General features: G+C 44.8%; 3 protein-coding genes across 8 annotated transcripts in view; 2 read left to right on the top strand and 1 right to left on the bottom strand.

Moving 5' to 3' along the window:
* Window positions 1–24,989, top strand: part of SKP1 (S-phase kinase associated protein 1) — a 259,109-nt gene that overhangs the window by 33,828 nt on the left and 200,292 nt on the right. The gene's annotated exons all lie outside the window — the stretch shown is intronic.
* The window catches only part of DDX46 (DEAD-box helicase 46), a 104,926-nt gene that overhangs the window by 54,354 nt on the left and 25,583 nt on the right, over window positions 1–24,989 (bottom strand). The window lies entirely within an intron of this gene.
* Window positions 2–14,809, top strand: SAR1B (secretion associated Ras related GTPase 1B). 2 transcript variants are annotated; one of them, XM_069869331.1, is made up of 7 exons: window positions 2–138; window positions 4,604–4,677; window positions 7,304–7,423; window positions 8,231–8,296; window positions 8,926–9,029; window positions 9,188–9,319; window positions 10,974–14,809. In XM_069869331.1, exons 2-7 carry the CDS (start codon window positions 4,620–4,622, stop codon window positions 11,088–11,090), a joined length of 597 nt encoding a protein of 198 aa, XP_069725432.1. In that variant the 5' UTR covers window positions 2–138; window positions 4,604–4,619; the 3' UTR covers window positions 11,091–14,809. The 2 variants fall into 2 exon arrangements, with proteins under 2 accessions (XP_069725432.1, XP_069725433.1); XM_069869332.1 differs by lacking the exon at window positions 2–138 and adding an exon at window positions 4,292–4,315.

The following is a 24,989-nucleotide window of genomic DNA, read 5'->3' as shown; positions in this document are numbered from 1 at the left end:
GCGGGGCGCGCGCAGGCGCGCTGGGGACACGTGGCACTTCCGGCGGCGGCGGCGGCGGCGCTGCGGCACCGGGCGGGGCCGCGCCTTAAGGGGGCAGCGGCGGCACCCGCGGCACCCAGCGCAGCGGCCGAGAGCCCGGTAGGGTCGGGGTCGGGGTCGGGGTCGGGGTCGGGGTCGGGGTCGGGGTCGGTGTGATCGGTGGCCTGGTGCCCGCTCTTCAGGCTCGGTGGAGGCGGCGGTCGGCGAGCTCGGGGACAGCGGGGGCTCCCGGGATGCCGGGCCGTTCTCTAGCCCTGCCCGGAGCGGCCCCGTTATCCTGCTGGGAGCCCCCTCCGGGATGCCCGGGGGTGCCCGGAGGCGGCTGTGCCCCCGGCGCTGCTCGCTGGGCTCTGCCCGCTGGCGTGCGGCTCTCGTAGCGCTCTGCCAGGCCGAGTAGCTTTATCTCCTCAGCAATCGTGGCTTTTAGGGGTTCTTTATAAGCGATTAAATCGCTGCAGGGAGGCTTGGAGCCCCTGATGCAGTGGGAGGTGTTCCTGCCCGTGGCGGGGGATGGAACTGGACGGGCTTGGGGGTCCCTTCCAACCCAAACCATCCCACGATTCCGTGACAGCTGGGTGTTGTGAACCTGGATCAGGTGCCCTTAGGGAGGAGGGTGCTGCAGGGCTGCCTGCTTGGACAAACTGCTCGTCTCGCTGTTTCTGATGTGCTTAAGATCTGTGCTAATGACACATAAGGTCTCAGAGAACCGGGTGCAGTACAGCTGAAGTCAAGTCACCTGTCGTGCGATGCACAATCCTTCTGGTTTTCAGCCCAGCTGGGAACAGACCGGCAAGATGAGCGTTTGTTTTGAAATCTCAGAGCTGGTTTGCTGTCAAAATACTGATCAAAACATCCATAAATCTGTGCTGTTACCTGATTTCCCACTCTGTCATTTTCCTCAGCTTTTAAAATGCTCTCTCAAAATGTTTCTTAGCATAGAATGAACTGGGCTGGAGAAAGCAGGTATCATAGAATAATAGAATAGTTTGGATTGGAAGGAACCTTGAAGATCATCTAGTTCCAACCCCCCTGCCATGGGCAGGGACACCTCCCACTGGGTCAGGTCACCCACAAGGTCCCATCCAACCTGGCCTTGAACACCTCCAGGGATGGAGCAGCCACAACTTCCCTGAGCAACCTGTTCTAGTGTCTCACCACTCTCCTAGTGAAGAAATTCTTCCTCATGTCTAGTCTCTCTCTGCTCTTCTTCAGTTCATATCCGTTCCCCCTTGTCCTATCACCACAAGCCTTTATGAGTAGTCCCTCTCCAGACTTCTTGTAGGCTCCTTTCAGGTACTGGAAGGTCACGTATCAGCTTATTCACCAAGTTTCACAGAGATTTTGATTTTTGTTGTCCATGGTCATGTCTTACGGTGTTAAAATGAGCATGTGTGCAATGACAGCTTTAAGCTATCCTGTTTATATGATACTTGACCAACTGCATTAAAAGTCTGTTTCACCAGCTTTGGAAGTAAGCATTGTTCTAACTGGCTTAGAAGTGAAATAGAGAATTTGTAGCTAGAAAAATGCACGTGCACAGTAGGGAAAAAATTCCTTGTTTTTCAGAATATGAAAGAAAGAAGTGGGAGTGAGTTTACTTGCAAGTCCTTGCTGTTAGTGACCTTCCCCTCAGGAGGCTGGTTCAAGGTTTTACTGAAGCCACCAAGTGGGAGTTCCACATCCTTATGGTTTCCTGTAGGCAAACCCATCCCATGGGCTGTAGGCTGGCTTGCGGGGCTCCGTGGGGGCTACTAAATGATATTTTGCTGATGAAATAATGTTAGCCAGGGTTGCTGGAGACATTTTTGAAGTGTTAGCCATCTGCTGTTGATGTGATGCCAGAAAATTCACTTCCATAGTTTTGTTAAGGAGGCAGGAGTAAGTGGTGATGTCTGTAAAAACAGTTGGTTCCAAAAGATTGTCTTGTGTCCAGTGCAATTTTTTATTTAAAGCCGATGTATTCTTGCAGCTGATTGTTTTCAAGGGAACCCTTAAAATAATCCTGAAACGGTACTTTTTGTCTTCCTCGCGGCTTATGAACAGTCTTGGCAGAGTTTTCATTGTTCTGCTTTTCTGGTATTTTGAACACGGCCTTGAGAGTTTGAGTCTGTGTGCACTGAGCAGCCTTCGCTCTCCCCTTAATTCCAGAGGGATTCGTGACTTGGATGTCCCGGCAGCATTAACAACTCGTGATACCAGCGCAGAGCCACTATGGCTTTTTAAAATGCTTTGATTTAACACTCCTGTGAATTATGCGGTTACCTTTCCTGTGTGATAAGAGTAGATTTAATATCTCTATTCAAATATTACCAGTGTGCCTTTACAATTAGTGGCCCATTTTTTTCTCCCTCGTTTTAACAGTATTTCCCCTGCAAGCGCTGCCAGCTGATACAGAGGCTGTTCTGCGTGTATTTGGATAGCTTTGTTTCTAAACCAACCTTTTTTTTGTGGTGATGGAAATTTAACCTGTATTAATGTGATTAATGTGTGTTTGCAGACTAATCCTGCTCTCCCTTTAATCATTTGAACTTTGCCCCTTAAAGTCTTCGCTGTAGCATGTAAAGATATTGTGGTGTTGTTTTATCCACGAGTTTAATAGATGGAAAAGGTTAATACAACTAAACTCTGTGAAGTTATTCTCACCGCAGTAATACGAGCACTTCTCTTACATCACACTGTTTGCCCTGATTTGCAGGTTATTTGAGTCGATGGTTTTTCTAAACCCCATAGAGGCTTTTCTCGATCGGTATTTTGCTCAAGCAATAAATAAATCTGCTGATGTGTGGGTTCTGCCGTGTTTGCTTAGTCTTGACCTTTGCTTTTTAGCTACGCAAGGGACAGTTTCACTTGTGACGTTGTGCAACTGGGTGTTTATGCACTGGCGAGCGTATGTGATTTGTGTTCTTAAAGCCTGTGGTTGTTGTAGTTCACCAGTTGTTCAGAGCTATGTGGGATGTGGGTGAGGCTTTTGGGTTAATTATGGAGAAACCAAGGACTCAACCATCATCTTCAACCAAGGAGGCAAACGCGGCTGAGAGGATTTTTGTTCAAGTGCAAGGAGATGTCGTTGGACTGTTCCTCCCTTCTCTTTCCATATTGTCTTTCAAGGATGTCTCTCAAGGGTAGTTGAATCCCAGCGTCCCCAGATGTTGTTGGCAGTGGTTATGTGCTCTAGGAGGGCTAGCTGGCTAAATGCTTCTAAGGATGTTGCCCTTTAGCCTTTCAAGAGGCTTTCGTGCTAGACTCGCTGTCAAACCGGTGCCTTCAGCGTGATTATCCTCACTTTAGATAATGAGGAAATTAAGATGAAAGCTAAGAAATTAATTGCTCGTGGCTGTGTGGTGAACCTAGTGATGGCTTGATGCATCGCTTTGGCAGTAGCCACGATTCCTCCTCTGTGCTGCCTGTCCTCCTGGGCACTCAAGGTGTGCCAGAGCTCCCCCAGCACCTCTGCTGTGGCCAATTGTTTGAGAGCAGCCCTGCAGAGAGATTTTTCTGGGGCAGAAACAAGTGAATTTGTCAGTCTGCACAATCCATCCTGGCCACGTGCTTCTTTCCCAAGGACCAGCATAGCAGCCTTGTATTTTTTTAACCATATCACAAAGATGATGTATTTGTGGAGTAACAGCTTCATCCTGGTAGCCAGGGGTGTTCTGCCTGTGGTGGTCGACTATATTTGACCGATGGTTGAGTCACCTTCCCTGGAGGTGTTTAAAAGGCGAGTGGATGAGGTGCCGAGGGACACAGTTTAGTGATTGATGGGAATGGTTGGCTCGATGATCCTGTGGGTCCTTTCCAACCTAGGGATTCTATGATCCTGTGGCACAACTGGAGTGTTGGCTGTAGTCATCCTGACTGCTCTCCCCTTGACCTTCTGACCTTCAGTCTAATTTGGTGGGAAACGTGGTGTTCTAGAGTCCTTTTTTAATTGCGTTCAAGGCTTAAATTGTAGCAGCCTGTGAAGGACAGTAAAGGAGGTCACGGTCTTGGAATGGCAATTCCTGTGCTTTGTGCTAGGGAGTTGCTTCCCATTACAAACCCAACAGACAGGTTCTGTGTGGACCGTAGGGATTTATTGGGTATCAACCTTCTCTGGATTCAACCTCTCCAAATGTTTTCCTCTCTTATCTCCTGTGCTTCAAGCCCCAGCAGCTCCCAAGCGTGCTGACCCTGCTCTTGCCCTCTCAAAAGTGCCACTTCTTCCCAGTTGAAAAGTTGATGTGAAGATTCCATTTGAAGTCTTCAGGGGAACGTTGCACGCCTCCACCAAACCGTAGTTAAGATAAAATTATTTTTACTTCTAGCAAAGACTTCTGTCCACGTGGCGTTTTCTGAAGGGAGGAAAAGGCCTTTGTTGTTGAATTGTGAGGTCTGAATTCTGTTTTCAGTTTCTACATTGATGTTTTTAATGTGTTGTGGTGTCATTGATGCAGTTTACCAAAACAAAATTGATTTTTATTTTTCAAGCAGGACTTTAAATGACTTATGTTATCTATAAATATCTTAATGTTTAATGTGCTGTCCTGACAGATCTTAAATGCATCATATTTTCTGTTTATTTCAGACTGTAAGATTCAGATATGTCCTTCATATTTGATTGGATTTACAGTGGTTTCAGTAGCGTATTACAGTTTTTAGGTAAGTTTTTATTGTGTGGGGTTTTTCTTTTCTGCTGTTCTTGTATAAAATGTCTGTTCATCTCTGTTATCTTCAAACATAGCCACAGGGTTAAATAATAATAATAATATTTGTTTTGGTGTGTCTTCAGTAACACTCAAACAAAAGCTTCACTTATAAGTACTGAGTATTCCAGAGCCTGCTCTCCACACAATCTTATCTTAATCCTTTAACCTCTCGGAAAAATTATGTTTTCTTTCATGAACATTGATAGGTTTGATTTTTCTAATCATACTAAGTTTAAACCAGTGTAACGGAGTTGACTTCTATGAGGTTTCTCCTGATTTTCTGTGCTGTGAAGAACTGAACTTGGTTATTTTAGTTCAGCTCTTTTGCACGTGGGGAAATCACTTGAGAATCCAAATATATGAGAGGCTGTCTACACAAAATCAGTGCTGGCTGTTAAAGCCCTTTCTCCTGTTCAGCAGCACCTTATTCTGTGACTGATGTCACTGCAAATCAGTGTGAGACTTCACTGGCATCTGCTGAAGAGCCTCAGGAAAGTATTGTCTGGCCGAAAGAGTCTGCAATCCATATCAATCCAAAGTGAAATATTGGCTTGTACAAAGCAGGAGGAAGAGAAAGAATCCAGGAGGAAAGGGAGTGTTAGATTACTAAGAAGAGGAACAGAAGTTGCGGATCATTTGAGTAAAAGGCACAGTTTACGAGTGCCAAGTGGCTTTATTGAGGATAAAAAGCATTTGAGACTAATGAAGCATGGCAAGCTGTGCCACCTGCCTTTTATCAGTCGAAAGTTTAAACCTTTTTGCTGAATGTTTAGACCCTTGGCCAACTATCAAAATATTGGTGAAGTTTTAACCGAGTTGGCTAATCTTCCTTATCTCCTCTTACTGAGCCGAGCCGTGATTACTGCACGCTAGCTCTTCTTTTCCATTCCTGTGCATGCAAAGTCTAATCCTGGTGAAAGGTACTGGAGCTGGAAGGAGGAAGGAGAGTTCAGGAGCTTTCAGTATGTCCCTCTTATTCGAGAAGAAGTACTTTCCGTTCTCATTTTTGCTTATTTTCACAGCTGAAGAAGGGTGTTTATAACCTTTAGGGCACTCCCTGCAGTTGGAGGGTTGTCCTGTCTGCAGGCTGGTGCGATCTCGTTATCAAGTAAACCTTTGCACACTTTTAGAATGCAGAGAGAATCTTACAGATACATAAATTATAGTCTTAGTGTAGCGAATAGCTGAAGTGTTGCTGCTTGTTTATCTTGCGTTTCTATGAAAGACATTTGGGAAGCGTGAAATGTTTCAGAGAAAGCAGCAGCACCTGATCTGGGAGAAAAGGCTCCTGGATTTCCAGGCTGAGAGTGGCAAAAATGTAATTGTTTTGCTATGGTTTAATAGGGCTTTGCTTAACTTATAAGGTGAATGTGAACTAGAGTTTCTCCTGTGGTGTGAGGTAGCATATGAAAATGTTTGTCCACTCCTCCTTTGTCTGTTAACATGAATTCTTTCTCCTCCACTCTATTTTAATGAAGTATATTTGGGCATGTGAGGTGAGTTTGAGAACTAGGAGTTGAAAGAACATCCTACAGTGTCTGTAGTAATAAAGTTCATTAGTGAAATGAGCTGAGGAATATGAAAGAATATTCATTCCTGCAAATTACAAAACATATCCCCGCTGGAATGCAATCCCAGAGATTAGTTTAAAGGCAGGGGGAGAGGTGAGCAAACAGCAGCGGTGTAAAGGTCGACCAGGCAGAGACACGTATGCCCTGGTAGTGCTGCAGCATCAGCGGGGCTGTCCGAGCAGCAGCAGTGCTTAAAATCCCACCAAAGAAAACACGTAGAGGATAACACATTAGATAAGAAGAAAAAATGGGGATCCCAGAAACTCCCTCCTGCAGGGAGACCCAGGGCAGCTGGCTGAGTCCTTGCGCCCGGGTCACAGCGTGGGACGGCAGGAGAACTTTGTAGATGAGGACAGTTGGTTGTGTTTGCTGGAGAAGGTGCAGTTAAGTCTAGGGACCACAGCGGTGGGACAGTTGCCCTCTAACAGGAAGGTCTGATTGTGTACGGCACAAAATGCTTGTGTGTCATCCCAGTGGTGGGAAAATAAACTTTTCCCCAGTGTATTGTAGAGTGCGACAAAATTATCTAGTGAAAGATCCTGGTGACTTCAAAAGCTCCCACGCTGCAATCTTTGGGTGCATTTTGCAATTCTCTTTACACAGCATGAAGAGAGAGAATTGTGTTAGGAACATGGCTCTGTTTTTAACCTCTTGAAGAAATGTGATTTCAGCGTGTGTGTATATGTGTTTCCCCACTCTGTGAGCGTTCAGCCCTCGTGAAGGCTGTGGGATCAGTAGTGGCTCCTAAGCTCCCATGGGGCTTATGGGATGCTTAGTGGGGGAGAAGCACATTATTGTAGTGCAGCAGGCACAGGAGCAAGTGTGAGTGTAGTTTGTACGAGTAGAAAAGGGATAAAGGGCATCGATAAGTGCACGGTGGAGCTTGGCCTGTCTGTATTTTGTACCATGACTGTGACACTCCTCTAGCACTAGAGGTGATTTTGCTCCCAGGAGCAATGAACTCCTAGCAATTTAACTGATTAATCAGTAGGTTCTTCTTCGTTCTAGGACTGTACAAGAAATCGGGCAAACTAGTGTTTCTTGGACTGGACAATGCTGGAAAAACAACGCTGCTGCACATGCTCAAAGATGACAGACTGGGACAACACGTCCCCACGTTACACCCCAGTAAGTTAATGTTGCTGGTTCCCTAGCTAGAATGTGTTTAAAGTCTTGCAGGAGAAGCAGGATCTGATGATGCGTCGTAAGACCCACCAGCGTAACTGGGCAAGAGCAAAGGAATTTCTGGGATTGCAATTTGTAGATAGTTCAGGCAATAGTCAGAAAAATGCCTGTAGGATAGTTCAGTGTGGTAGATCTAAATTAAGAGTGGGTGACAAGCAGAATGATAGAACCGAGAGTCCAGATTACAGAAATTGTGGGAAGTTTGGGCTCGCAGTGTTTGGAAGCAGCTTCTCTGTGCAGCTGGAAAATTAGAATTTCAGTATGCTGTTAACGGTTTTTTTGGCTCGGAGGTTGCTGTCAAGTTGTTATACTGGTAGCCTCGTGGGAGAAAAAGTTCAGCACAGGTTAGAAACGAAGATTGGTGAAGTCGAGTAAGGAGCTGAGGAACTGGGAAAGGATGTGAAGGGGAGAAATCTTGAGCGGTGTCGTACGTGAAATGCCATTTATGTGGCAAACCAGATGCCAGAGCCAACTGTTGTTTGTGTAATGTCTAGGGATAAATAACATGCAAATATCCTCTGCTAATCTTAGCATTGTAGATACTTCACATGTGTTTTAACAACAGAATGATGTTAACTGTTAAGCACGTGTGTCGTTGATTTTGAGGGGAGAATGTATTGCTCTGATTTGTTTCTTGAATATCAAAATACTGAAGGTATTTTGACGGCAAGTAAAGTCAACATCCTACAAGATTAGACATCTAATACACTGCATAATCTTCACAGAGAACATAATTCTGTGTATTTCTAGCTTCAGAAGAGCTGACGATTGCTGGCATGACTTTCACTACATTCGATCTGGGGGGACATGCTCAAGGTAAGAATACCTTGACTCACTTCACTGAATTGAGTTAGGGCTGTCTAAAGTCTGTCTTGTTTCAGAAATACAACCGTGCTTTAGAGATTGACTTCCCACACTGACTTTGGTATAAAAAACATCCACTACTCTCTTTATCTGAGCTGTGTATCACACATCCCAAATGTAATGCAGTTTGGGAAGAGCTGCAGTAGAGCATAAATTTTTGATGGATATCTGTACTTTGAAGGGGACTCTGTACTGTGAATGGTTTATTTTTACCTTTAAGCTTTATGCTTCAAACTTGCATATGATACAGTTCTTGGGGAAACTCAGAAAGCTTTGGTGTGCACATGGGATAGAGTGGTGATAACGGTCTCCTTAATAACTAAAGTTCCTTGCTCTGAATTTTGGCATAATTTCCTTTTCTTTTTAATTCACATAGAATCGTAGAATTGCTCGGTTGGAAAAGACCTTTGAGGTCATAGAGTCCAATCGTACCTGACCACTACTAAACCATATCCCTGAGCACTTCATCTGCCTGTCCTTTAAAAACCTCCAGGGATGGTGACCCAACCACCTTCCTGGGCAGCCCGTTCCAGTGCCTAATAACCCTGAAATATTTCCTGATGTCTACATCTTCCCTGTAGCTCGCAGAGTGTGGAAGAACTATCTGCCTGCGATTAATGGCATTGTGTTCTTGGTGGACTGTGCAGATCATGATCGATTGCTTGAATCAAAAGAAGAACTTGATGTAAGTTTAAGTTTTTGAAGTTTAAACTTCAGCTTCTAAGAAATAAGCTCAAATTCCCGGTGTCAAACAGAGCTCTGCTGCCACCTGGGCATGAGGAGCAGCAATTTGACCTCTTGTGTTCTAAATTAATCTCTCTTTCTTTCTCCTTTCTTTTGTAGTCACTAATGACAGATGAAACTATTGCTAATGTGCCTATCCTAATTCTTGGTAACAAGATTGACAGACCTGAAGCCATTAGCGAAGAGAGGTTACGAGAGATGTTTGGTCTGTATGGCCAGACAACAGGAAAGGTAATGCTCCTTTTTTGTTGTTTTTGATAGCTTTGGGGTTTTTTTGTTAGGGTGTTTATTTGACTTATTTATGTGCTGACTCCAGTTCAGTCCCGCTACACAAAATAAATGGTTCTTAATTTATAATGTACTTGGTATGTAATAACTGTATATGGAATTAATGAATTGTGGTGTCTCATTTTGTGTATGCATCTCTACTACAGCTTTTTTACATCATATTTGATGCCAGACTTTTTCCAGAGCAAATTTAATTGTACTTTACTTCTTCAGCTTTCCTATGCAGAACTTCAAAAGAGTGAGCAAGTTTTCACAGACTCTAGTTCTAGGGGGAGCTATAAGAGAGAACTGGATGAAGTCCTTCAATAATTGACTTTTCTCAGTTGAAGTGCAGATGCCTTGGTACTATGTGTTACTTAACATATTTACCTAAAGCTTGGGAATGGATTTATGCTGTTGCAATCTGACTTTGTAGGTTGTGAGGAAAAAGTTCCTACTGGCATCGGTAGCGACAAGACAGATTCGTGTTAGATCTTTGTGATACTTAACGTTTCTTCCTGTAAAGTAAATACGGTCTGCTACTTAAGGAGACATTGGATGCAGGGCACTTGAAACAAGTTAATCCATTGTCCTTTGCCCTTGGAAGGACACCTTTCTGCAGCTGATAGAGCTGTTCCGGTGTGGCTTCTGTCCCATCTCCCATTAGATGACCATCAGTGTGGCTCCGTGGAGGTGGGCACCTAGTCTTGTAGTTCTCCTAAGTGTATTTATTCTTAGCTGCTCTCCTTAAAGTTCAGCGCCAGTAAGAGCCTAGGTTGTGCAGGAAGAGATCTTTACTGTCTTGTTTTCTATGTGAAAGAGGATTGCACAGGTTAGTTTTATGGTTACTATGGACTTGTATTATTTTTTGATGTCTTGCCCTGGTTTTACAACACAGCATGTAGTCTGTGAAGTACGAATACTGTTGTGAATCTCCAGTTGAGCAACAGCTTTATTGCACTGTGCTCATCTTGGCAAGCAAGCAACTTGCACTCTTGCTGTGGCCAGTCCTGCGGTTGGTAGCAAACGTGCTTCTCAACCTGGTTCGAAAGCTGTTGGAAACAGAGAGGGGACCTGTGACTGAGAGTTGAGTGGGAGCTCTCCCATTCTCTGGGCACATACTTCCTATTACGCTCTGGCTTTGTGTACTTCACCTTCTCCAAGGGTAGATGTGCATGGAAAACGTGCTCAGTGTTATTTCTCGAGTGACCGTAATCTTAGGAACTTGTTCAAGTTTTAGATTAGTTTATTTTATGAAATTCCAGTATCCAACACAAGTTAAATAATGACATTCCATAGAAACCAAGGTCCATGTAAATCAGCTGTCTTCCAATTACAGTATTGCAATCATGGAATGGTTTAGGTTGGAAGGGACCTTAAAGCCCACCTAGTTCCACCCCTGCCATGGGCAGGGACACCTCCCACTGGATCAGGTTGCTCAGAGCCCCATCCAACCTGGCCTTGAACCCCTCCAGGGATGGGACAGCCACAACTTCCCTGGGCAGCCTGGGCCAGGGCCTCCCATCATGAAAAATTCCTTCCTAATGCCTCGTCTAAATCTTCCCCCTTCCAATTTAAAGCCATTAAACACTTGTTATAAATGTTTCTGTCTCTGCAGGGCAGTATACCATTGAAAGAACTGAACGCAAGGCCGCTAGAAGTGTTTATGTGCAGCGTGCTAAAGAGACAAGGCTACGGGGAAGGCTTCCGCTGGATGGCACAGTACATTAATTAATGCCAAAATCACATTGGTACATTCTGTCCCATGTCTGAATATTAAGTCTGCTCCTTATTTGATCACTCAGTGTACATAACTTGAACTCATCTGACTGTTTAGTTATAAAAATACGCATTTTTAGCTAATTATACCACAGACGCTAAATTGTAAGTGTGAGGATTGAAAAATGATTTCAAGCCAGTTTGTAAGTTTAAGTACCACAACCCATGAGCTTGCTAATCCCATACAACATTCTTTTGCAGCTTTTAATTTAACAGGATTCCGGCACCGTTTTTGGTCAGAGCAACTTTCCAGTACAGTATGTTTGAATGCACTTTTTAACAGCTAAAAAACTACGAACATGTGAAAAATATTTAATGCTTATGTTAAATTTTTTTATGTACTTTTTTGAAACTGGTTTTATAACTTTAGAGTATATAACCATCTTTCAAGGGATAAATAAATAATTAGCTGATGGATGATTGCATGATGCCTTACCGTTTTCAATAATACACTTTCTTATGCAACGTCATGCAATAAATTTAAATCCAGTTTTTGGCAACTTTAATGGAAATCGTTTCATTTTAATGTGTCTTAACTAGTGAGGCTGCCTGATGATCTGAATATGTGGGATATTTTCCTGAAACACAGAAGGCCACAAAGGAGTTTGATCGTATGTTAGAGTAAGGTGTTTTGACTACCAAATTGCATTTATTTTAGGCTTTTGCATTGGTAAAAGAAAAATCTAATCTGATGCCCTTATAACCACCACCTTTAAAAAGTACAAGTAATGTAAATGAGCTGTGCCAATGTAAATCTTCAACTGATGTTAAAAGTGGTCTCGCTCTACTGCTCTCTTGAATTAAACCCTTGAAGTGACTCAAGAAACACAGGGGTTTTCCTGAAGAAATTAAGAAAACCGTTGCACTAAATATTCTGTTTCTAATTTTATTAGGTTTGGGGTCTGCTAGAAGACTTGCCTGTGAAACCGCCAGGAAAAAAATATTATTGCTATTGCTGCTTGTGAAAATTTATCATCCCGCACCCAATCGGCTGGTTTTATTTGGTGCTTAGAGCTGGATTGTTTCCTGTGATCTTGTCCTGAAACCAAGCCAGCGTGGCAGCTGCTGGCTGCCTGAGTGGCTTATTTCTGGGGTAGAATTTGGTTACCTGCAGTTCTTTATTCCAGACTTCTGCCTGGTTTTCCCTATTTTTAGTGCATTAGTTCCCCGAGGAGGGGATTTTGAGGCATGTGTGTCTGTCAGCACCTTGGTGCTGGCTGGCACTGCCGTGGAGCAGGGGGTGGTGCTTCTACATGCTTCGTTCTCATCTCTTGAACGCGGGCTGAGTTTCAGCCCCGGAGTCACCATCTCACTGTGGTGGGTTCGAGTGTTGCTGAGTAGTTTGTTTCCTCCTTGTACCAGTATGAACTGCAGCAAGGATTTTTACTGATCCCTTTTACTTGCTGTTGTAGATCTTCTCCAAAATACTTCAGGCTTTGTTTCCAATATCCGTAGTAGCAAATGTATTTCTGACTGGTTTGATTTCACAAATAACTTTTTCTCTTGACCTTACTGGGCTTAAATCTCTGATTTAAAGCCTTTAGGCTCAGAGCAAATAAATGGACTTATTCCTTGCCCAGATCTGAACTTGTACATTTGAATATTGATGATCAGTTCCCACAGTCCTAGATTGTGCATTTGAATAGGTGAATAATCCAGCACCTAACTAATTAAAACTGAAGTTTATTACTGCACAGTCATGTGCAGAGTGTTAAGCCTGGTTTGTGCGTGGCGAAGTTCAGAGTGATGGTATCAGATAGCTTTTCCAAATCACCAGCATGAGAGAAATCTGCATTTAAACTAGTGCTCGGCTGTAGAGTAGCATCTCTGTCACATAAATCAAAACTGGAGGTAAGAAATGGGTCTCACCAGCATGTGGATGATGTGTGAGTCTTTACCCACTATCCTTACTTAGGGGACATGCCTCTTTTATTCTTTTTTTCCCCCTCTAGGATTTTTCTGATGATGGTTGTAATGAGAACAGCAGCTAACTTCGTAGGTGGTATAAGTATTAACAGTGCTGTTTGCAGTCATGCTGTGGTGTTGAAGTGGGAGACTTGGGACTGTTGCCCACGCGTATGGAGATGAAGCTGGAGGTGGAGGTGTTGGTGGTTTGCTCCAGACCACTTCCACAGGCTGAGCCGTTACGTGGGCACTGAGAGGTCCTCTTCAGCTGCTCTTCCAACCAGCTGCAAATAACGTTAGCAGCAAGGAAAGGGATGGTAGTATTAAGAATTAAGAAAGAAGGGAGGTGATATTGCTTTTGAAGTGTGTTAAGAGTAATTCTTAGTATTATGGGCGTACTCAGATTTCATGTTTCCTACTGTAGGATGCTAGTTTAAATGTGGTTGTAATAAGGGCATGAAGAAATCTGGACCTTGTGTTCAACCACCTGGGTGTTGTGATGGTTCCTGTGGTGGGAACAGCTGATCAACACTCGGTGAAATACACAAAGAATCTTGCTCTGTTCCATTTCCTTCAGTAGAGGAAGCATCTTTCTTCTGTAGTTGATGTTCTGTTGTGCACATGAATGTGGATGGGTGTTCTGTGTCTTTGTGTGAAGACTTCATTAACAGACAAATATACTGACAAGACTTCTGGTGATTTTTATCCCCATTCCTGACATATCTCTCCAGTCATTTATTTCTGGAGGTTGCTTATTTTTACCATTATGACTGGTCTTAACTTAAAAAAAGCAACATTCGTATTTGGGTCCGAATTCTATATTTTTTTTTGCACTCTTGACTATGCAGATTTCAATTAAACATCACTTTAAAGAATGTGAAAAAGAAGATTCATTAATAAAGGTGTTATAAAGTGTCTCACCTGGTTTTACATCACAACAGTTCTTTAAGAGAAATGAATGCAGATTTCTGAGATGCTGATTACTGACAACATGGCCTGCGTTTCACTGCAGTGACCCTATATACTAGCATCTATGGATCAAAAAGATAAATTTTGCTTGGATTTAATTAAACTTGGGTTGTATGTACTGTGTAACTGAGAGGCATTGCTGTATTTGTCTTATGTCTTGGTTTAATATTTTTTTTTTCAGCAACAGGTGCTGGCATTGGAGATGGGAAGGGGATCTTTGGGCTTTCTCATTTATCCTTTTGCCAGACCAAGATGGTTTCATTAATATTTCTGTATTCCATGTTTGGGTACTGTCTATGATGTGCCAAAGAGGACCTATGGCATTCACTGGAATACAATACCTGCATGCACGTGAGCTTTGTTGTGCTTTAATAATAGGAATTGAACATCAAACAGAACATTTGGCATTTACTTATTTATAAAATCAGGTCAGAAAAATGATAGTATTGGTCTCCAATCCCAGTGAATTCACAGGTCTGCTTGAAGTCAAATTGCTCTTCTCTTGTTTGTACTGTCAGAGTATTGGGTTGTTACCAACCCAATATTTTTATTGACTGGAATGTGCTCAGATGTAGCATAGATCCTTGTAATTGTTCGTTATGGACTTAGGAGTTGTATTACCAACAGCCTAATCCCCTGGCTGTCAGTGGGGACGTGTAACTTATTTGCACTTAGATAAACCACTTTTTGCACTAGTATCTCAGTGGGGAACTAAACATTTTCTGTTTTGAAATGTGAGTGCTCTAAATGTTGAAAAGCGTAATTTATATAATAAACTGCAGAAGGAAGCTAAAGATGAAAGTGTTCTTAAAGATGTTCTTAATGTGGTGTTTGTTATTATGTTATCCCATCCCAAGTATTGGGAATAGAAAATTTATGACTTGGAGTTTGAAGAAAGGGAGCTTTAAACAGGTAGTTCTTGTTGAATTCTCAAACCCACGAATAAAGCGTGCTGACTTAGCACATGGGCCAGTACCGAGTTTGGGTTTTCTCGGCTGCGTGCAGTAATAATTCAGTCCCTTCTTTGCCAGGCTTGCTGTCGTGTTGCATGGAAGCAAATCCTCTACTCGGAAAACTTTGAGGATGGAAAAAATGACATTTCCTTCGTTGCAATTTTAAAGTGAGATGGAAGGATTTGCTCTTGCTGGCAAGTGATGCTGTGTTGGAATCCCGCTGCCCTCTAGGATTTGCACTTGGTGGGACTGTAATGCACGAGAGCTGACACTGAGTTTAGGTGCTTATCAAACAGTGTCCCCACCACCCTATTCGACACAGCCCATGGGAAAGTGAATTAATCTCCTGTGACAGAGAACTATTTTCCAGTCCCAAGTACTTGTTCTCTTTGGTTTACATTTTTCCAACTATTTCTTACTTGACTGCTTTTGAACTAGAATTATAAATTTATTTGGTAGTGAGCAGTTACGGTAAAAAAGCATTAAAAAGCCATATCCCTGTTCCTTGTGGCACTTGTCCCATCGCAGTAAGAAATTTCATAGTAATATTTTAGAGCCTTTGATGAGCTTCATTCCTTGATCTTGAAGCTCTCTACCTGCTAATGCTGCCTCAACATCCTTGTGTGAGGCGTAGGGCTCTTGTCCCTGTTTAACCTGTGACAACGCTGAGGTCCAGAGGGATTAGATTGTACTTGGTCACTGCCTGAATAAGAAGAGCTCTCACAGCAACCACCAGCAACACCGAATGAAGCAATGCGTCCTTTAAACTGGGTACCCTTTGCCTGTGTCCTAGAGTGATGCCCGAAGCCTTCATCACATGTGAGCTGCTGAAGAGACTGCACAAACCATGGGTAAATCAATGGCATTTTGGGTCAACTCCTCTGTGTTTGTAACAAAAAGCTGCTCTAATTGTGTACCATTCGCTGTCAATCATGTTGCACCCAACAATATTTAGCAGGTAAGTTAAAAGAACAGCACAAAGTCTTGCAACATGTAGAGTGGGTGCAAAGCTTGGATCTTGTAATTGCTTATTCTTTCTGTAAAGAAATGCTGTCCTTGCAAAAGGATAATTTAATAAGGATTTATATTGTTTGGTTAGATTTTGCCCCGCAACAGTGGTACTTTACGCTCTGTGTGGTTCAGCTAACTCTCAGGAGCAGCAGTAGGTGGAACAAGCTAGTAGCTTGGATAGGGATGAGCTGTTGGACACCTGATCTTTGCAACTTAATGATACTTGAGTACCCAACCCCAGGCGCAGATAGAGCTGGTGTGTTTTCAAGGGGTGTCTTGTGACACGCTGCTGGGCTGGGGAGGGATGGGACAGGCGCTCACAATTGTTCATGCAGGTGGGAAAGCCGAGCCGAGCACGAGAACCTGATCTTTACCTGCCGAGAGGATGTGAAGTAGCTCAGGTTTGTAGCACATAGGGTCTCTGAGCAAAAGCAGCTGCTTTTCAATAAGAATGTGGCTCTTGAGAGGAAGGTTGGAATTGGTTTTAGGTTAGTTTAAAAACTTTGTTAAAGGTTTGTTAACCCAAAAAGCTTTTGTAGGGGTGGCAAATCGAGTAGTGACTGTGCTAGAGGAGGAGTCGGCACTGAGGACCACGGTGCAAGGGCTGCCCTCCTCTAGGAGATACTGGGTCAGCTTCCTGGCTGTGCAAAGAAGGGGAAAAATTAAATGCCTTGAAAAATGTCCTCTTGCCAGTGAGGTACAAGGGAGAACAGTCATGAACAGGGCTCTCAATGCTGCTCTGCCGCAGCTTGTTTGTGGGCTGCCCCGGGGGCCAGTGTGTGGAAACGCTGCTGCTTGTGAAAGCCAAGGGGGGAGACAGAAATTAGCTGGAGTGATAGGAGCTGTGTTTCAGTCGGTCTGTGCGTGCTATGCTAACGCCAGCACTTGTCAGGTTATTTTGAAATCTCTCCAGTATCCTACAGTCAAACAGGGTTTTGCGAAGTCACTGAAGACTGCTGATCCTTGGCCGACTGTTCCCCAAGGACAAAGCTGAGATCACTTGTTCAATGCACTTGACTTCTGACCAGAGATAAGCACGAGCTGCAAAACTTAAAACCATATTTTATGCTTTCTCATGCCTGTTGGCACCCAAGTTGGATTTTGAGTTCAGCCTAGACTGTTGGTTCCAGCCCCGGTGCCCGAGTGCTGTTTTCTCTCTGCTTTCTTAGAGCAGGATTTTAGTTTAGGTTCAAATAAATCAGAACTGTGAAAGAAAAACTCCTGTATGTGCCAGTTAACTCTTCTATTTCATGCTCTCTATGTGTGTATGTGTGTAATGTATCTATATTATGTAAATAGTCTTGTACATACACATGCACACATGAGGTATAAAAGAAATCTATCCAAAATATTGATACTGAGATTCATTAGCATAAAATTGCAGAAGACACCGAGTGGAAGTCGGCTCTTGGTAGGTTTTAAAGGCTGAGAAAATCAGAAACTTTGCAGTAGAGGAAATTAAAAGCTTTTGCTTCACTGGTGAATAAATAATTACAGGAGATGCTGTGGGAGAAATTCAGATGTGCAGCTCCAGGAGAGCAAGCAGCTGGAGTTCTGGGTGCTGCCTGGGGAAGCAGCATTTAGGCAGAACAGGAGGCAGAGCTAATAATATAGTTTGCCTTTTTTTAGAGCTTGTGCTTTGCTAGTGGCATCTGAGACACTTTTAGCATCGGTGTAAGGAACTCTGGGTGTTCCTACGAAATGAGATGTTTACTTGAGCAGTTTTTAGAGAACGTGTCCCGTCCTCTTGATGTTTGTAGCAGAAAATTTGCCTGCAAAGAGAAATTCTTTTTGATTTTTTAGTCCTTTTATTTTTCCTCTCCTCATCCAATTCTGTCTGCTCTGACCACTGCTGTACTATAATTTTGTTTCCTAACCTGTCATTTGAATGGTCTCCCAAGCTTAAAACTCAGTATGACTTTTTTTCCTAGGCTGTTTTGGGAGAGCTTTTCTTTGAGTTTGCTGTTCAAAATCCCAGAGAAGACATTCATAAGGGGGCCCTCTATCAAAGAAGTTGTTCAGCTTCTATTTTCAAAGCCCTTGTCAGGCAGAAGGCAGGAGAGAATCAGCAAAAGGTTTGCTTGTGTCTTTTGCTGTTATTATTCTGGGAGGAACAAGGAAAGCCAAAAAAACTTAGGATCACTGTGGTTGGCTCACAGAGCTGCTGCGAGTCTGAGTGCAGCAAAGAATGCGTAACAGATCCTCACGCATGTGACTGGGATGAGGTCTATTTATGTCTTCGTAAACACAGAATTATGAAATGCACACCGGGGAGGTGATGCTGGGGGAGTCCTTGTCTGACCTGGTCAGCTATCACTGGGCTTGCACCTCTCTGGGAGGAAAAAGTGAGTTTGAACTAAGCGCAGAACATCCTGCTGCTGAAGGGTTTTATTGACAGGGAAGTGGATCAGGCGATGGAGCAAAGAAACCACTGCTTTTCTTCCCAGGTAAGAGGAAGGCACTGTGAGTTTCTGTAAGAATATTTCATGTACCATGTGGACATAAAAGCACTTCACAAAGACAGTATCTAGAAAGAAAAAAATCACCAAAAAAAAAGTATGTTTTCTTTTGTACAGCCCAGATTTGAAATAAATTCTTGTTAAAAGAGTTGTGCAGTTGGGAGTTGGATCCTTTCTGCAAAATTAAAAGAAAGAATATGTCTCAAGATTGCAAAAGGAGGGAAAAAAGGCATGAGAGTGATGGATCACATACACTTTTTGCTTTTGCATGCAGTAGGTGGTACTGACAGTGACCTGTGTGGTACGAGGCTCCGGTGGGGAAGGAGCTGGTCCTGCCCTGGGTCTCCTGCTGGAATCTGCTCCTCTCCAGGAGATGTCTCACCTGCACTCACGGGGACTGCCCTGGCATCTCCGCTCTGCACCAGCTCCAGCACTGAGCCTGCATCCCAGCTGCAAAGGTCAGTGATGTTCCCTACCCTGGATGCTCGATTCCTCCCCAATACTCAGGGGCTACCATGGGTCTGCCCTAGCACAGCATCTCCTCATCCAGCACCCGCGCTTGCTGCAGTCGGTGCTGCAGGGAGGCTCAGGCAGCTGCTTTGGGATCCAGAGCCCGTTGCCGGAGGGGAATGAGCCAGCAGGGAGTGGGCTGTGTGCGGGGTTGTACAGGGCAGGAGCTGGTTGGGACAAGCCTGTGCAGGCAGACGGGTGCTGGCAGGTGGGAGGCAAACCAGAGCCTGTCCTGGAGACGGGGGTAAGGAAAGAGAGCAAAAACGTGGAGGAAAAAAAGGACCAGTAGGATCCTAGATTTACTTCATTCCTGGTTTTCTCATCTCACAGAAGAGGCAATCAGATTCCAGTCTTATTGCAGCAAGTGCCTGAGCAAAAAGGCCCCTCAAAACCAGATGGTAGGCCTGCATTCACCCTCAGCATCCCCAAACCTGGAGCAGCATGTGCCTTTATCTCTCCCCCTGTGTAATGCAGCCTAAAGGGCATGTGCTGTAACTCTGCGCCTGCTCCTGTTGGTCTGTCTTTCTGTACCTCCCTAGGGAATTATCAGCTTCCAGCCCTGGGCTGTGGGAAGTTGGTGGGGTTTTGTGCTAAGACTGAAAAATGAGGCAAGGTGGAAGGAGCAGCATCCCCCTACAAGCCTCCTACAGTACAGGGAAGGTCCTTGGAGGAGAGCCGTGCTTGGCAAGGTTTAAGTCAGGAGCCCAGGCTAGCGTGTAACTGCTGCTCAAGAGCCAAAGAAAAGCTTCAAGTTCAATTCATTCCCCTATGAAAACAGTTATGCCTGGTATTGCGTGGCCGAGCAGCTCTAGCAGCAGTGAGATCTTGGTGGCTGCTGTGGAAACTTTGGCTAGAGGTGACCCAGGTTGCCCAGAGCTGTGGTGGCTGCCCCATCCCTGGAGGTGTTCAAGAACAGGTTGGATGGAGCTTGGAGCAACTGGATCCAGTGGGAGGTTTTCCTGCCCCCGACAGGGATGGAACTGGATGGGCTTCGAGGTCCCCTCTAACTTGAACCACTCCATGAGTCTATGATGTGGACAGTGACCTCCTTTCCCCCATGAGGTCTAGTATATAAGCTATATCGCACTAAAAAGTGATTGTGTTTTCTACTTCATAGCAGGGTGGCTTCTGGAAACCTGGTGTTTCAAGGTATTTTAGCACTAGCATTAAGGTACTTGTCTTTCTTTGCAAGTCTTTGCATTTAAACAGCAGGCAGACATGGCTCGTGGGAAAGCTCTTTGTAGAAGACTGTTATAAAAGCAAAGAGAATGATCGCTCCAGGTTCACAGTTGGGAAGTAGGAACAAAATGAGACTTAAAGAGCAATGAGTCAATGCAGGGATGAAGTGCCTATTTATTGATAAATAAAGGCTGGATGGCATTGCCGGCTTCCAAGCCCGTGTGCCCCGAGGGGTTTGGAAAGTGGTGATGCAAAATGATGAGTCACAGTTTAGAACAATAGTTTCTTCAAGCAAAATGACTCAGGATGAAAGAAAAACAGGTTTTTCAAGATGCTGAAGCTTATGAAATTACAAAAAGTAATAAAATGATAGGACACCTTTAACCCCGTGTTGAAAGTATTAAATCTTTCTCTAAAGAAAACACAGTGGTTGCGGTGGATGCCTGAGATCAGAGGATTATGCTGTGCCTGCTTTCAGAGTGTGTATGCAAATAACCAGAGCAAAACCAGATTAAACCCGTGTGTTTGAGCATTGAATATGGTCTGTATGATGTATTGGCCTGTGGTCATTTGCTGCATCACGCTCCCTACCCTCTCCTCTTTATCCAGCTTAAGGTAAAAGGTTGGTACTGCAACCCATGAGATGCTCTTGGGGTGGGGAGTCCCCTGCCATGGGCCAGATAGCCTTTTCCATGACCCGAAAGCTCTGTTAGATATGGTGCTACACAAATACCATGTCCTCTCTAGTACCGATAACCCCGCTTCTTCCAGCGAGGATGGAATATGCCGCTCTGTAGTTTCTGTGGCCCCACAAACATCCCTTTTGGGTATTCTGTAGAGTTTTATTGCAGAAATTATCACCGTAGCAATCTGAATGCAAATATGTATAACTTTTAAAGGATTTAATTAAAGCAGAACAGGGAGAAGAGGGGAGGGCAAGCTAGGTTCTGTCAACAAACATGCTGTAATCGGATTAATCCAGCAATTAAAAGAACCGGTTTATTTCCTTTCTTGTCCTGTGTGTTTTCACACGATGGGTAGCACATTTCCCAATAGCCTCCCTCAGCCCTCTTGGTGAGTTTGTTTGAAGTAGGAGAAAGCTCAGTTCTTGCCCAGGGCTGCTGGCATCTCCCCACTACTGATGCCTTTTATTCAGAGTTCAATCCTTCCTTTCAGCCTTGCCCACCCCCGGGAGGACTCCTGCTCTCGCTGCTTTCCATCCATAGGTGGCAGCAGGCTTTAAAATCTTTAACCTCTCGGTGCTGATGTTTTTTAGGAGCTGGGGAGGTGTGCAATGATCTCTGGAACTTGAGTGCTTGGAGCTGGTGTCAGGGAATAGAATTATTTTCGTGGAACAAAATATGCTTTGCAGCTGCTCAGTTACTTGCTCTGTGAAGGCAAATAGAAAGTCAAACTAAGGAGTAAGAAAGGGCAGATGAGCACTTATTACTCGGGGGAAAAATAATGTGGTTAACGGCTCTCCTTTGGAAAAAGACATGGATGCAAAAAGTCATGTTTGTGTGGAGATTTATCCCCTTTGCTCAAATTTGCTTCTGTGTTTTCTGTAGGTCTCTGCCTGCTTTTGGGGATGTCTGGCATCACCTGGAGTGGCATCACCTGGAGTGGCATCACCAAGCGAGCTGGTTGAGTGTGGTGGACGTGGCCATGGCCTGGAGCAGGGGTGCAATCTGCTCCTTGGTGATGAGAATCCAAGCTGCAAGGCGTGCTCAGGACCTCTGGGATTGGGAATCTCCATCCTGGTGCCTCCACCTCCGGCAGCATGGGCTGGGCAGTGCTGTGAGCCAGCCCTTCTTCTGAAGACGGAGCAGATAGTTGGACTCAGTGATCCGATGGGTCTTTTCCAACCTGGTGATACTATGACAAGGAACAGCTGAAAGGTGGGTTGGATGCAGGCAGGGCCGAGAGGTCAGAGGACTCCTGGTGAGGCAGGATGAGAAAGGGTTAGGGAAACCCTCCATGTAAATCAATATACTTCTGTTTCAAAAATTAATTATCTTAATTGAATTAGAGATTCTTCTTTACCTGCTGCTGGTTGATGGGATGTTGCTGGAGCAGTGATGATGACTCGCTTGGAAACCAGAAAGGTGGAAGGGTTTTTGACAGGCAGCACAGCAATCCTAAATGAAGTCTTGCAAGCCGTACCTAGTGCTTGTGAAAATGAAATAGTAATAAAGTGGTATCTCCAGTAGTGAGTGTGTGCCTGAGGAGCTCTGTGACTCAGCCAGGAGAGGAGGCAGCCGGAGGGGGCAGAGAAAGCTGGGAGTTATGTATAGACCTCATGGGAGAGGGGGACAAGACACATCTGATTCAGCTATGGAAGATGTAGTGAGAGAGCAGGGTCAGGCCTGCTGAGCAGAGGAGCTGGGAGAGGCTGTGGTCTTATCGCTGCATCCTCCGGCAGAGCAGGAGCCCACTCAGCTCTCCACACGTGCTGGAGTGGATGGCTGCGCTCAGCTGCACCTCGAGGAACTGTATCTTTGGGGTCAACAGTGAATGAAGCCGCGTTTCCTTCCTCAGTTTTCATTTTCTGATCCTGTAGGGAAAAGTATGTGCAAATTGGTATTCAGTTTTTCCTAATAACGTGCTTAAGTACATATGCTTTACACTGCTTGCCTGCACAAGGCAAGGAGGTGACGCCACCACTGGGATGTGTGGACCCTGTGCTGCTGTGCTCCCTGCACTACCCTGGGGTGTTCTCCCATGCCGCTGGTGAGCAGGACTTCTCCATCCCCACCACCCTGGCAGCTGCTCCATGCTGGTGCTCTGAAGTGGAGCACGATCGCTTGTTTATTGCCGCTACCTTGCACTGCAGGCAAAATTACCCCTATTTTGACACCTCTCAGAAGCTGGCAGCGATGAGTGACAGCTCTTCCAGCTCTGCTCAGGCTGCCGTTGACAGTTGCAGATGACAGGAATATGAGGGCTTAATTGTTATATAATTAACTTGAAGTGATCATCTTATGTCTGTTTAGTGTCTGACATAAAATGAGCTGGTGATCTCAGTCGTGTTTGCAGTGGCCTTTGGATAGAAACGTTTGTGTGGGATGTAAGTAGGTACTGGATTCATCCTGTGGGAGAAAAGGGATCAGGGGTAGGAGTCCTGCCTGGGTGGTGGAGGCTGCATGAGAAACTGAATTTCTGTGGTGTTCTGTGGCTTTTTCCCTTCCCCACTCCAGGAAATGTCCAAGGAATGATTTTCATATCAGACAACTGTGAGGTTCTTTGTCCATTGTAGCATAAAATACATACTTGTGCAGGAGAGAAGGAGATTCACTTTGCAGGAAGACCAGGACCTGCCACAAGGATGCAGAGACCCCACTGTGCTGTGAGAACCACAAGGCTGAACCTCGGCAATAGCTGATGCCATGCATCATGACAATAGAAGGTATGAGTCAAGACCTTTCTCTTCCCATGTCGAATGGGATTTTCCTCTGAATGCAGTTTTTCCTATAAGATATTGAATATAGTTATGCCTGTAAGATACTCTAAGGCTAAAATCCCATTTCAGGTAAATGTGGATGCTGGCACTGCTGAGATGCTCAGCACCAATGCCTGAAATGTTTCTGTGCCCGCAGGTGGGAGCTGTGTAAGGAGATGTTCTTCAACCAGGCAGCTTCACCAGTTTTGCTTTTTGGTTGTTGTTGGTGCCATCCAGCCTTGTTTTATTGCTTTTCTCTCAGCAAGAGATGGGTAGGAAACATTACAACGGGTGTGTTTAAAGGCATTTCACATTGCTGTTCGTGTCTGCAATAGGGAACAGAGAGAGGTATTACAGGTTATTGTGGGGAATTTACAGTTTAAGCATCGCACTTAATAGAAACCCCTTCTGCTCAAGCTTGGGCTATTACTGTATTATTCCCAACCTCCATCTGTGCCGGCTGCTCCAACACACTGAGCGCCTGCAATTACTTCCAAGAGAAGTTCAGCTTCTTTGTGAAAGCCCCCATTTCCCCCGGCGCACGCTGTCCACCCAAGAAAGATCTCAACGTGCTTTCAGAGCCACCTGACTCTGAGCTGGGGGGCACAGCAGCTCCTTGGGGACCTGGCTGCCAGGTGGCCGAGATAGGAACGGTTGGACTCGATGATCTGGTGAGTCTCTTCCAACCTGGTTATTCTATGATTCTATGAGATGGGATGCTCTCTCTGCCATCAAGCAAGTTGTGCTCAGTCTGCAGCAAGCACGGCTTTATATTTATTTGCATGATTTCTCTGCATAAACCACATGGGTAAGTAACTGCCACACAGCTAAGCAGCAATTTTAACAACAGCCTGCACGTTTCAGTGTCTCCCCACCCTTCCCCTATGGTTTGCTGCATCGTTTGCTGAAATAATGGTTAATATGGTGGTCAATAGAAGTGCCAAACCTGGGAGCTGTGGTGGGATGGCTTCTTCATCTGCTCCTAGGCTATGCCAGGGGAATTAAACCTCTCTGTGGCATTCCATGTGATCCCCATAGCAGTTTCAAACCAGCCCAGTGGCTCTGCACTTCCATAAAAATGCTTTCCCTGGCGCTGGGGCTGCTGCCCAGAGATGGCAGTGCCCAGGCTGGAGTGTGCATTGGTGGGGTGGTCATCAGGACTCTTGCTGGTGGTTTTGCTGGGCCTTGTATTCCCACAGAAAAGAAAATTCCTACGTGCTGCTACCATGAAAGCTGCTCTTCCATGCTCCCCTCCATACGCAGTCCTGCAACCCTGTGTTGCTCCTGCTCCATCCCTTCTAGTGCAGCTGGGCTGGGGGAAACGCTACCTGCAGAAGGACGAGTGCTGTGTTTCCTGAGGGTTTTATTCCCTTATGGGTTTATTTTGCCAAGTCTAGCCTAGCTTCCACCCACTGGTTTGCTGGGTGATG

This window comes from Phaenicophaeus curvirostris, chromosome 15, assembly GCF_032191515.1.
Source record: "Phaenicophaeus curvirostris isolate KB17595 chromosome 15, BPBGC_Pcur_1.0, whole genome shotgun sequence".
Taxonomy (NCBI): domain Eukaryota; kingdom Metazoa; phylum Chordata; class Aves; order Cuculiformes; family Cuculidae; genus Phaenicophaeus; species Phaenicophaeus curvirostris.
Note: the sequence above shows the minus strand (reverse complement) of the source record. Positions and strands in the feature narration are given on the sequence as shown.